Below are 12118 nucleotides of genomic sequence, written 5' to 3'. Positions count from 1 at the left end.
GGCCCCATGTTCCTCATACAAAAAGTGCATGTAGTGCATGTAAGTGTGACCAAGTTGTACGATTAAACAAAACTTACCCTAGATTCGGAATCAACGAAAAGCAAAACTTGACTGGATCAATCCAGGCCCAGGCTGGAGGAGCACATGGCGGCGACGGAGTCCAGTTTAAGCCCCGCGGTGGAGTCGGTGGTGCCGGCTTGTATGTTCGCACCTGACCCGGGTTGCGCGGAGGATTCGCCCGGCGCTGAGCTCAGCGACGCCGGGGACAACCAGAACGGAGAAGCCGAGGATCATTTAGACCTCACCAGCAAGGTGGCTTTCAGGCCTGACAGCTGATCTGAACGCTTCTCTGTGTGTATGAATCAATACAAGAGTTTATTTGATTAATGCGTGGTTTTGAAACACAATTACCAAGTTTGAATTCAGTGCAAACGTTGCATGAGTGACACGTCGGCTGTGCGTGTGAACGCCAACTGGCATTACATCAACAGTGCTGAGACCCCAAACTTATGTGCGTGTACTGTACGCGATCTAACCTAAACTTGATTCATTTTGTGATAGGGTGGATTTTAGGGTGGGCTGTTGCATTTTAATGGATGTAAAACTGCACTATGAAAAAGTTTATCTACAAATTTAGGGGTTTATAGGTCCTCATAAAATTTATTTGGACACTTAAGTCAAGCTTAAAAATGTACAAATATCATTAAATTAGATTTAGAATGACAAAATATCAAACAAAGTTCATTTTATTATTATTTTAAAATTAATTTATACATAAAGATGTATCTTAGGTTTGTAATAATACAAAATAATAAATTATATTAGATTTCAATATAACTATAAATAAAAAATAAAGTTTAATGGCAAAAATTGCTCAGAAAAGGGACAGTTGTAACTGGCTGTCTAAAGCAGTGAAATTCATTTTATTAAATTGAGTTTTGTTTTAATAATTTAAATAAAAATATAAATTTTTTGTGAAAGGTTTTGTTTGAAGAGTATGCTTGTGCTATCATTATTTTGAAATATATATATTGTCATGCAATTTAATGAAATTCATAAACTTCTTCATGGAAGCTTTCTGCCAGGGAATAAAAAATAAAAAAGATAATTGCGAGTTATAAACTCAGAATTGTGGGGATACTGTATAAACTTAGCCTGGATGCCAGCCCGAACCCCGCCCACAACATTTTTTGATCGGGAATGAGTATGACGAAGTCAGGCTAGTATAAACTCACAATTCTGAGAAAAGTCAGCTGGCAATTCTGACTTTTTATATCTCACAATTCTGAGAAATAAAGTCTGAACTGTGAGATAAAAAGCAATTACCTTTTTTAAATTTTTTATTGCATGGTGGAAACAAGCTTCCATAGTTCTTTGTTTTACATAAGTCTCCAAATTCCTTTTGGCGTCACTGTATATAGATATTAAATAAATGAGATGCAAACCAATATTTTGGTATTTTCAATAAAGTTATATAGTTAAATGCATTCTCAGCAAATCTCTCTTTTTTTCTAAAAGTTACTTTAATAATGCAATGATGTTTTTTGTTGTCAGTTTGCACTGGTTAGCCCTACAGGAGAGCAGTATGACTGTTTACAAAAGCAGCTGCGAGAACGAATGGAGGAAGGATGTGGAGAAACCATCTATGTGGTTGGCATGGGGACAGGTAAGGTTGTTTATTCCCAAATGTAAATGGCCTATTTAGAATGCTGATACATTCTTGGTGTCTCTGTCTCTCAGACGGTGGTGATTATGGTTTGGATGAGCGGGATATGGAGGCATCTGTCGCTACGGTGCAGTCTCTTTGCGAACAGGTTGACGGTGACCTGATTCTGCTGAGAGAGAGGACGGAGACGGCGGGACGTGTCCACGATTATCTCATCAGGCGCCGCGTGGGAGAGGCAGACTTCTTGGAAGTCAGGTTAGAAGAGGTTTTCGCAAGGAACTTATATAAAAAAAAAAGTTTTTTTTTTCTTAAAGAAACTTTGTACACATTCTTGCCTCAGAGTGGCGGTCGTAGGTAATGTAGACGCTGGAAAAAGCACACTACTAGGCGTCCTAACCCATGGCGAGCTCGACAACGGTCGCGGATTCGCCCGTCAGAAGCTCTTCCGCCACAAACACGAGATGGAAAGTGGCCGGACCAGCAGCGTCGGCAATGACATCCTGGGTTTTGACCAGGAAGGCCAGGTGGTCAACAAACCGGACAATCACGGGGGGAGCCTTGACTGGACAAAGATCTGCGAGAGGTCGTCAAAGGTCATCACATTCATCGACCTGGCGGGGCATGAGAAGTACCTGAAGACCACCGTATTCGGAATGACTGGCCACCTGCCAGACTTCTGCATGCTAATGGTGAGAGGGGGTAGGTGTGCCTCAAGGGTACGTACTGGGCAGGTTAACGTTTAATGAACTTTGTTTTTTTCTTTGTCATGAAGGTGGGAAGTAATGCTGGAATCATTGGCATGACTAAAGAGCACCTCGGTCTCGCTCTGGCCCTCAACGTTCCTGTTTTTGTAGTCGTAACTAAGATAGACATGTGTCCCGCTAACATCTTACAAGGTAACGCAAATCTTTTATTTTTCTCCAGGAGTTTTATCAACAGCATTTGTGGCATAATGTTGATTAGTGTAGACATTAAAGGGATAGTTCACTTTGAAATTAATTTTTGATATGTTTTAGCTTACCTCAAGGGCATCCAAGATGTAGGTGTCTTTGTGTCCACAGTATTTTCAATTTTGATATTTTTAGGTCAAACCGTTCTTGTCTGTCAGTCATATAATGCAGGTCTATGGTCACCACCTCAAAGAGCATGCACAGAGAAGTCCAAATTAAACATGATTTAATGACTCGTAAATGTAAGTACACATTGATGGCCTAAGACACGAAACGAGCGGTTTGTGTGAGAAAACGCACAGTATTTATATTGTTTTTACCTCTTGTAAACACAGCCACGTCCAAGTGATCTGAGGGCGCGGGCGCTTCAGTCTGCGCAAGCGCCGGAAAGCGCCGGAAGTGGTCTCTCGCGCGTGTTCGTCACTCATTGTTTACACAGAGCAGAGATTGTAGGTAAGACGGCTAATTAAAAGGGTACTAATTTGCGCTTATCCGTGATGTTTAAACCGTCGTAAAAGAAAACAATTCCAAAGAAATAAAAAATAAAACAATTGTATGAGTGACGTACACGCGCGAGAGATCACTTCCGGCGCTTGCCGGAAAAGACCGAAGCGCCCGCACCCTCAGATCACTTGGACGTGGCTGTGTTTACAAGAGGTAAAAACGATATAAAAACTGTTCGTTTTCTCACACAAACCGCTCGTTTCGTGTCTTAGGCCATCAATGTGTACTTACATTTACGAGTCATTAAATCATGTTTAATTTGGACTTCTCTGTGCATGCTCTTTGAGGTGGTGACCATAGACCTGCATTATATGACTGACAGACAAGAACGGTTTGACCTAAAAATATCAAAATTGAAAATACTGTGGACACAAAGACACCTACATCTTGGATACCCTTGAGGTAAGCTAAAACATACCAAAACTTAATTTCAAAGTGAACTATCCCTTTAATTTCATCTATTACTGCATCCAATGACAATATCACCAAGATATGGGTGAGTGGAATATACCGGTAGATTTAATATTCGACTGAATTGTTTTTTTGCTTTCATAAAAACTAGAAGCAGGCCCTTTCTGGTATCCTTGCACATTTCATGCAAAAGTTATAATGTTTATGAAGTTGTAAGAATACAGTATAACGAACTAAACGAAGTAAAAAAAACATATTCTTAATCAAAAATATTCCACAAGTGCTGTCAAAAGTTAATGTAAAATATCAAACTAGCCTTTCGACCCTGACAAACCTGACAGTCGTATTTGTCTTTGTTTGTGCTGTAGAGACACTAAAGTTATTACAGAGGTTACTCAAATCTCCAGGATGCAGAAAAATTCCAGTTTTGGTGCAAAACAAGGATGATGTCATCGTAACAGCCTCAAACTTCAGCTCAGAGAGGTAATTTGACCAAATTTTTGCCTGTCAGCCAATAAAATGGGAGAATCTTGTGGTTTTTTGACATTGGGCCACTAATCAACCACCAAGAACGAAATTAATAAAAAAAATAGTTTTTATTACTTTTTGAAAATGTTACAACTCCTGTGACTATATTTAAATTGATTATGTGAAAAAAAATCTGTTTTGGAAAGCAAGATTTTGGAAAAGTTAACACTTTTTTTCCCCACATTTTTTTTAAATTTTTCACCCCAAAGAATCTTCGTAAGCATCAGCTTGAGAGTTATTAATGTCATCTGAAATAATAAATGCACACTAAATCAAAGCATTCTTTTTGTGGCTAGGATGTGTCCGATATTCCAGATCTCGAATGTGACGGGTGAAAACATGGACTTGTTGAAAATGTTCCTGAACCTGCTGTCCCCCAGAACCTCATTTAAAGATGACGAGCCCCCGGAGTTTCAGATTGATGACACGTATTCAGTTCCGGTATGCCATATACTGTCCTTGTCTTTCTCTCTACCTCTTCCCCAGTCGTTTTAACCACTTGTACTGTATGTTCCTCAGGGTGTAGGCACTGTAGTATCAGGGACTACTTTACGTGGATTAATACGGCTGAACGACACATTGCTCCTCGGTCCAGATCCTCTGGGCGTCTTCATCCCCATCGTTGTCAAATCCATCCATCGCAAACGCATGCCTGTTAAGGAAGTGCGCGGTGGGCAGACGGCCTCGTTCGCCCTGAAGAAAATCAAGCGCTCGTCTATCAGGAAGGGAATGGTAATGGTGTCGCCCCGCCTCAACCCACAGGCATGCTGGGAGTTTGAGGCTGAGATTCTCGTACTCCACCATCCGACGACGATTGCGCCGAGATACCAAGCTATGGGTGAGTAGAAGAGACAAATATAAAATTTGTGACTGCATTTTTGTTACTCATGATAACAAATAGTTAACATTATTTTATTATCTTAAACTTTTATTATCTTATTTTATTTATTTATCTTAAATATTTAATAAAAATATTGTTAAATAAAAATAGTTTCTTTTGATATTATAAATTGAATTAACATTATTTTTATACAATCTATATTATTTATAAATATAAATATTTAATAATTTTTTTAAAATATTTTTGTTTCTTGTAATATTAAATGTTTTAATAAAATATTTAAAACAAGATTTAAATACAAATATAAATAAAAAAGATTCTAAATAAGATACTTGGATTCTTAAAGCAGTAAATATTTATTTAAAATTGTATTTATTTAAAAATCCAACGATCTCATTATTTATACTTTAGACATCAGAAAAAGGTAAAAAATTATTCAATATTGATTTTCTAAAAATTAATTTTAATTAATTTTACTCTTAAAAAAACTGAAAAAGAAATTTGATCCACCTTTTGCATATTTTTATAAATATTTATATATTATTTATATATAGATCATTAATAATATATAAATATTTTGTCAGATAACAAGGATATTATTTTATTTTATTTTTATTTCATGTTTTCATGTTTTATTTAGACCAATATTATAAATCTACTCTATTTTACCTTTATGAAATTGGGTATAAAAAAGACAATTGTTTAATACTTTTGAAATGTGAATTAAATTCGAATTTGGAGAAAAAAGATTTTACATTTATATGTTGTGTTAGAACCAACAGTATAGTATACATTTATACAGTTTTACCTTATGAACTATTTGTTATATATATATATATATACATTTTTTTTCCTTCATAAATCTACTTAAATATATGAATATTTATATGAAAATTTGAAAATTCGACTTTGAAATTCTCTCAACAGTTTCACCCTCATATTTGCAACTGTTTATCACTTTTGTGTCATAGTTCACTGTGGCAGTATCAGACAGACCGCCACCATAATCGGCATGAACAAAAACTGTTTACGGACGGGGGACAAAGCCACCGTACACTTCCGTTTCATCAAAACCCCTGAGTACCTTCACACGGACCAGAGACTCGTCTTCAGGGAGGGCAGGACCAAGGCCGTGGGCACTATCACTAAGGTCAGAGGTCATACGCTCATGAAAAGAGTTTAAAAACATAAAATGTGACCTTGACTTTTTTTTTAAAAATGAAATTCTTTATGTAAGAACTTTTTTTCAGAATTGCGTTATATATATATATATATATATATACATATTCAAATGTTTTAGCTGGCAATTGTAAGTTTATATCTGACCTTTTTTTCTCAATTGAGAATTTATATCTTACAATTCTGACTTTTTCTGCAATTGCGAGTTTACATCTGACAATTCTGACATTTCTTCAAAAAAAATGTATTGCGGAATATAAACGTGCAATTCTGAGAAATTCTGAAAAGTCTAAATTGTGAGATAAAAAGTCGCAATTACTTTAATTTTTTACGTGGTGGAAATAAGCTTCTGTACATATCATCCCTAAATCAAAATAAAATAAATTTTACATGTATAATAAAACACATTGATGACAATATATATATATATATATATATATATATACTCTATATTTTAAATACTTTTATATTTTTATTTAAATATTGTTGAATAATTTAATTATACAGGTGAAACTCGAAAAATTAGAATATGTCAGTAATGTTCATTTATGTCTGTAATTCAACCTAAAGGTGAAACTAATATATTATTCGTTTTTTCATAAGCTGTAAACCATAATCATCAAAATTATAACAAATAAAGGCTTGAAATATCTCACTTTGCATGTAATGAGTCTATATAATATATTAGTTATACCTTTAAGTTGAATTACTGAAATAAATGAACTTTTGCACGATATTCAAATAAAAAACAAATGCATTACTTTTAATGGCAGTAGCAATACCATCTTAGTGGTCCAAAAAAATAGGTTTCATATTCTTTGAAAATTCGAATTCTTTCTATTCTTTTTATTTTGATGTAAAATATGACGTTCTTGGCAGGTTCTTTGAGTTGTATCCATCTGAATCGGTTTTACTGTATTGGCTGACAGTATGAAATATGCATGATTGACGTCTCTACAGTAAATAAGGATTCGTTACCTTCCAGCATGAGTCATAAAAACTGGCGATGCATTTCCGTTATGAAACTCCTGTCTGTTGTCTGTGCGTGTACGACAGCTGCTTCAAACCAAGCCTCTGGCCAAGATGCAGTCTACCAAGAAAACATTTTCACAGGTGGAAGGGTCTTCATCAGCCAGCGAGGAAGCTACACAGATGGAAGGAAGCCCTCAAATGGGACTACTGGTGAGAGAAACTTTATTGCATATACTGGCTTCACATCTCTTTTGATTTAAAGTTCCCTTCGGGCTGTATGTAACATTCATCTCCAAACGTTAACGGATACTTGCGGTCCCTTGAAATTTCTCGACCCTTTTCATCCCCAATACACCAAAACCTCCCTTTTCTCTTTTGCTCTTCTCCTCTGCCTTTGTGTCCAGCAGGGGATGAGGAGACGCTTTTTTAAAGGTGAAAACAAAGAGAATGAGTAAAATAAATAAATAAATGAAGATGAGAAATAAATGTGAAGTAAAGGTAAAGGGGTTTTTAAGCCCTTTAAGGTCAAAACTCTTTAAGCCTCTTAAAATTTAAATTTTCACTAGTTTAAATCACAGAGGTATGATTAAGAGCAAAACGTTCATGACTATAAAGGACATTAGAGTCTTAATGTAATGCATTAGGCTGATTTATTTCCTGAACAGTATTTGAATGCAACAAATCACCTAACTCTTTCATTAGACTTAAAGGTTAATTGTTTTTTTCCATTAATGGTCGCTGCAGACCAAATTCTGAGTTTGTTTCTATTTAAATGGTGTTCAAATAATAAAGCTGTCTTTATTCACCATTATTGAGACCTTAAATTAAAGGTTTATGAACATAATTTATTTAAATTTCCCACAAAGTCAATTCATTTTAGTCGTTAATTGCCATTAATTAAAAAGTCTACAGAAACTATAAGCTTTAGCTGATAAACTGTTAAGTTCAGGAAATAATAGTCTGAGATGCATTTAATGACAAAAAAACTAAAGAGAATTGTGTCAAAATAAGTTTCATTTGTTTTGTTAAGGAGAAAATTACTTAAAAAAACAACATTTAATATGTATTGGTTTATTTTATGTGATGACATGACTAACTTTAATGTGCTTTTAATACACAATTGAATGTAAAAAAAGAAAAGAAAGAGATTTGTGAAAATAAATAAAATATATGTATTCTTTGTTTTTCTAAGTAGAAAAAAAAAAAATCGGCAAATTTGGCAAACTTTAAAAAAACGATTGACCAGTGAGAAACTCCCCTGATCTCTAGTAACCACCCATGAAAGAAGGATCTAAATATTTTGGTTTTGTGGTTCTTATAATCTCGTTCAGTTGAAATTTGCTCAAATTCAATCCAAACTTTAATTGCCATTAACTTAAATGGAAAAAAAAAGTAAAAAAATGAAAGATAATTTTGTTAAATTTAGAAATTACTTGATTTTGACAAACTGATAAAAGCCCAACATTGTTATGGGGAACAAAATGTGTTTTTCAAACAACATGGTATTTTTAAGTGAGACTTCTATTGTCAAAAAAACCCACAAACTTGAATGTGCTTTAAAATTCAAAATAATATATTTTTTTACAATAAGGCCATGATTTAATTTGTTTTGCTAAGATGAAAATGACAAACCAATCAGTATTTATTTATTAATTTATTCTAACTATTATTCAATGTTTCTTTTTTTTATTGAAATGACATGATTTAAACCAGTGGTTCTCAACCTCTCCTGCAGGGACCCCCTGACACACCATGTTTCTGTTTTAACCCTGAAATGGCACACCTGATTCAATTAATTGAAGGCTTAATGAGTAGTTGACTAATTGATCAATTAACTAATTCCTACTTCCTACTCTAATAATGACTCATTAAGCCTTTAATTAATTGAATCAGGTGTGCCATTTCAGGGTTAAAACAGAAACATGGTGTGTCAGGGGGTCCCTGCAGGAGAGGTTGAGAACCACTGATTTAAACTGATAAAAAACAGTAAAACTTTACAATATAAGGTTTCATTAGTTAACATTAGCTAACTACTTTAGTTAACATGAACTAACAATGAACAATACTTCTACAGCATTTATTAATCTTAGTTAAAGGTGAAATAAGTAACTGTTTTACCTTAACCGAACAGCTTTGGAGTCATTGTAATGTTTATATTACTGATTTTGTGTTGAATGGTGGTCATCTCGCACCCCCCTGGTGCCTGTGAGCCGCAAAACCACCCTTGCAACTTTGGGCTTTACGGCAAAAAACAGATCTGATAAAATTCTGATTTACATGTGGTGTTCGAGGCGCGCATACAATACAGACTGCCGACAGTTAAACAGGGCGCGCGCAGCTCTTAAAGGGGCCATACCTTATTTCCACTCGTTACAGCGTCCATCCTACTGAACAGGTACCGGTGTACAGGGGGAGGGGATCCGGCCGTGAGTGCGAGCCATCTCTGCGCGAGTGCTATTCACGACAGTACAAGTGCTCCACAGCAACTCTAGGGGTCGCTGTTTGACAAAAACGGAATTCCTACTTAGTGCTGCTTTAATGCTAATTTCTGCATTTACTAATACATTTTTAAAAGCAAGTTGTATTTGTTAACAATAGCTAATGCACTGTGAACTAACATGAACAAACAATGAACAGCTGCATTTTAATTAACATTAACAAAAGATTAGTAAATACTGTAACAAATGTCTTCTCGAAAAACCTAATATTTTTAAAGTGAGATTTCAATTTTAAAAATGAACTTTAATGACAAATAAAAAAAATCAACTATTGACCAGTGAGAAACTCTAGAAACCACCCTAAATAATTCGTTTTTCATCGTCTCTTTCAGTCTGGGGGAAGTGGTCGACGGCGTGGCGGACATCGGCACAAAGGCAAATCATCACTGAGCAGCGGCACTGGACCGGCAACTACAGCTACTGGAGTGAGCGGCAACTGAGGTTCCTCCATCTCTTCTACCATTACTACTGGTCGTCTGACTTCAACATTTTAAGTGAACACCAGAGGGCAGTAAAGCCTTTATTTTCCTTTTTTTGTTTGCTCTCACTAAACCTCCTTAATTAGAAACGTTCATCTCCACTGACACAATCGTGCCAAAACCCTGACTGACAAGCAGCTGTTGTGTTCCTCGTCCACACGCTCTTTTTTTCTTTCTCACCCTTATCAAACCCTTTTACTTAATATTCTGTCAGCCATTGGAGTCTTAACATCCTGCAATAAACACCCCGAAATCCCGGATTTTGTAGCCGGAATGTTTCCCCGAGGACCCAATTAAGGAGCCTACGACTGAATCCCTGTTTGTGTTCAGCGATTTTGCAGCGATGTCATTTTCCTCCTTCAATTGAATTTGGCAAATGCTAACGGAGATGAAAGGGAGAAATCTGTTCTGCTTGTCAATCTCTCATGCCCCCTCATCCTCTGATTTTAATGAGCGTTGTAGCTGCCGAGACGCACACATTCACGGCAGATACATAAAACCGGTCCCTCTCGGAGCACCACAAATTAGGTGGCTTTCTGCTCTCCCATGTTGCTTTTTCATTTCGTGACCCAGCATTACTTTCAAAAGGTCTCACCTTTTCAACGAAGAACAGGGAGCTAACTGAGACGACGTGTGGCATTTCATTTGGATTTCTGTTTTCACTTTCTTATTAAACCATTTTTTCTGTCTATTCTTATTTATTCTAGACTCTTTTTCCAATTTATTTACCTGTGCGAGCCACTTTTGAGTAGCGAGAGTAAACCTTCAAATAAAATGAACAAACGTTGACTAATTCACCCACAAACGACAATTTGGTCATTTAGTTACCGCCATGTCATTCCGAATCAGCACGACTTTCTTTTTTCGGTGGAAGAGTTGTTGTTTCCCATGCAATTACAATTAACGTTTTTATTTGATCAGTCACTTTTTCTGTAATTTGACGGATCAAATGTAAAGAAAGTGTGGGAAACAAAACTAAATTTAAGTGTTTTATTTATATTCTTCCTCTACTGTTAATCATTGTAAGTACATCGAGTCAGTATTCAAGTCAGTAAAAAAAGTACCATAAAAGAGATCCATAATATTTGTGAGCTATATTTCAAGTCTTCTCAATTCGTATGATAGCTTTGTGCGGGAAACTATTTAAGTTGTTATCTCTTGATATACTTCTCCTACTTTTTAATCTTTGTAAGCAAATCGAATGAATCGTTCAGATGGTTTTGTGACTCAAAAGAATGATTTGTATACAAATTAATTGACAATACATATCTCATGAACCTTACTTGGAGATGAAGTGGACTTCAATATTTTTTTAACTTCAATTTTGGTCTATTTCTTGCACAAAGCTACGAAATGGCTTCAAAAGACTAACCACAAAAGTCATATGGACCACATTTATGGTGATTTTGAAGCTTTAAGTTTAATTGTGCAGTCGTACAGGTTTGGAAAGACTTTAGGGTGAGTAAATGACCAAATCTTCACTTCTGGGTGAACTATACCTTTTAAATATAAACCTAAAGTAGTGCATCATAAGATACCAGACTAACAGAGTTCAACACCGAAAACTTGAAACTATTGTTTCATAATGTCCACTGCCATTTTAATGGACAAAAGAAAAACACAATGCCCACACAACTGAGCATAAATAGCTTTCATTTACATAGTTTTCATGAGCCCAATGCGGCATTCACAGAAGGCATCGTTCAAGGCAGTTCTGGTTCTCGTTCTTGGGTTTGATCTGCTGTTCTTATCTTTTGAATCAATAAAGGTGAACCACAAGGTCTGTACTATCAGGAAGATCTTTAGACATTGATTTTAGTTTTATCCGAGGCAGCCAAGGAGATTTGAACCTTTCAAGCCAAGTATTTTTTTTTTTTTTTTTACACATGATCTCTACAAGTTCACGTAAGAGAGCGGCTCATGAAGACCACATGCAAGCCTTCAAGTTATGCAAAATAGATTTTCTTCAGAAACCTGATGGATATTATTATTATTATTTATTTAATTTCTTTTTTGTGGTTCTTTTCTTCTCCCCTCAAGGCTGGTACGTAATCTGATTTTCAGACAAAAATAGTCTGAAGTTTTAAAAC

The 12118-nt window shown here is 35.6% G+C and overlaps 1 protein-coding gene across 1 annotated transcript; it reads left to right on the top strand.

The window, feature by feature from the left end:
• Nucleotides 1-28: 28 nt before the first annotated feature.
• gtpbp1l (GTP binding protein 1, like) lies at nucleotides 29-10729 on the top strand. Its single transcript, XM_056256616.1, has 11 exons — nucleotides 29-312; nucleotides 1555-1666; nucleotides 1741-1921; nucleotides 2007-2355; nucleotides 2439-2562; nucleotides 3900-4014; nucleotides 4356-4500; nucleotides 4579-4897; nucleotides 5872-6050; nucleotides 7136-7261; nucleotides 9882-10729. Exons 1-11 carry the CDS (start codon nucleotides 145-147, stop codon nucleotides 9987-9989), a joined length of 1926 nt encoding a protein of 641 aa, XP_056112591.1. The 5' UTR covers nucleotides 29-144; the 3' UTR covers nucleotides 9990-10729.
• The last annotated feature ends 1389 nt before the right edge of the window (nucleotides 10730-12118 follow it).

This window comes from Rhinichthys klamathensis, unplaced genomic scaffold, assembly GCF_029890125.1.
Source record: "Rhinichthys klamathensis goyatoka isolate OS25496 unplaced genomic scaffold, OSU_Roscu_1.1 h1tg000127l_1, whole genome shotgun sequence".
In the NCBI taxonomy this organism is placed as follows: domain Eukaryota; kingdom Metazoa; phylum Chordata; class Actinopteri; order Cypriniformes; family Leuciscidae; genus Rhinichthys; species Rhinichthys klamathensis.
This window is presented reverse-complemented; position numbering and strand designations above follow the sequence as displayed.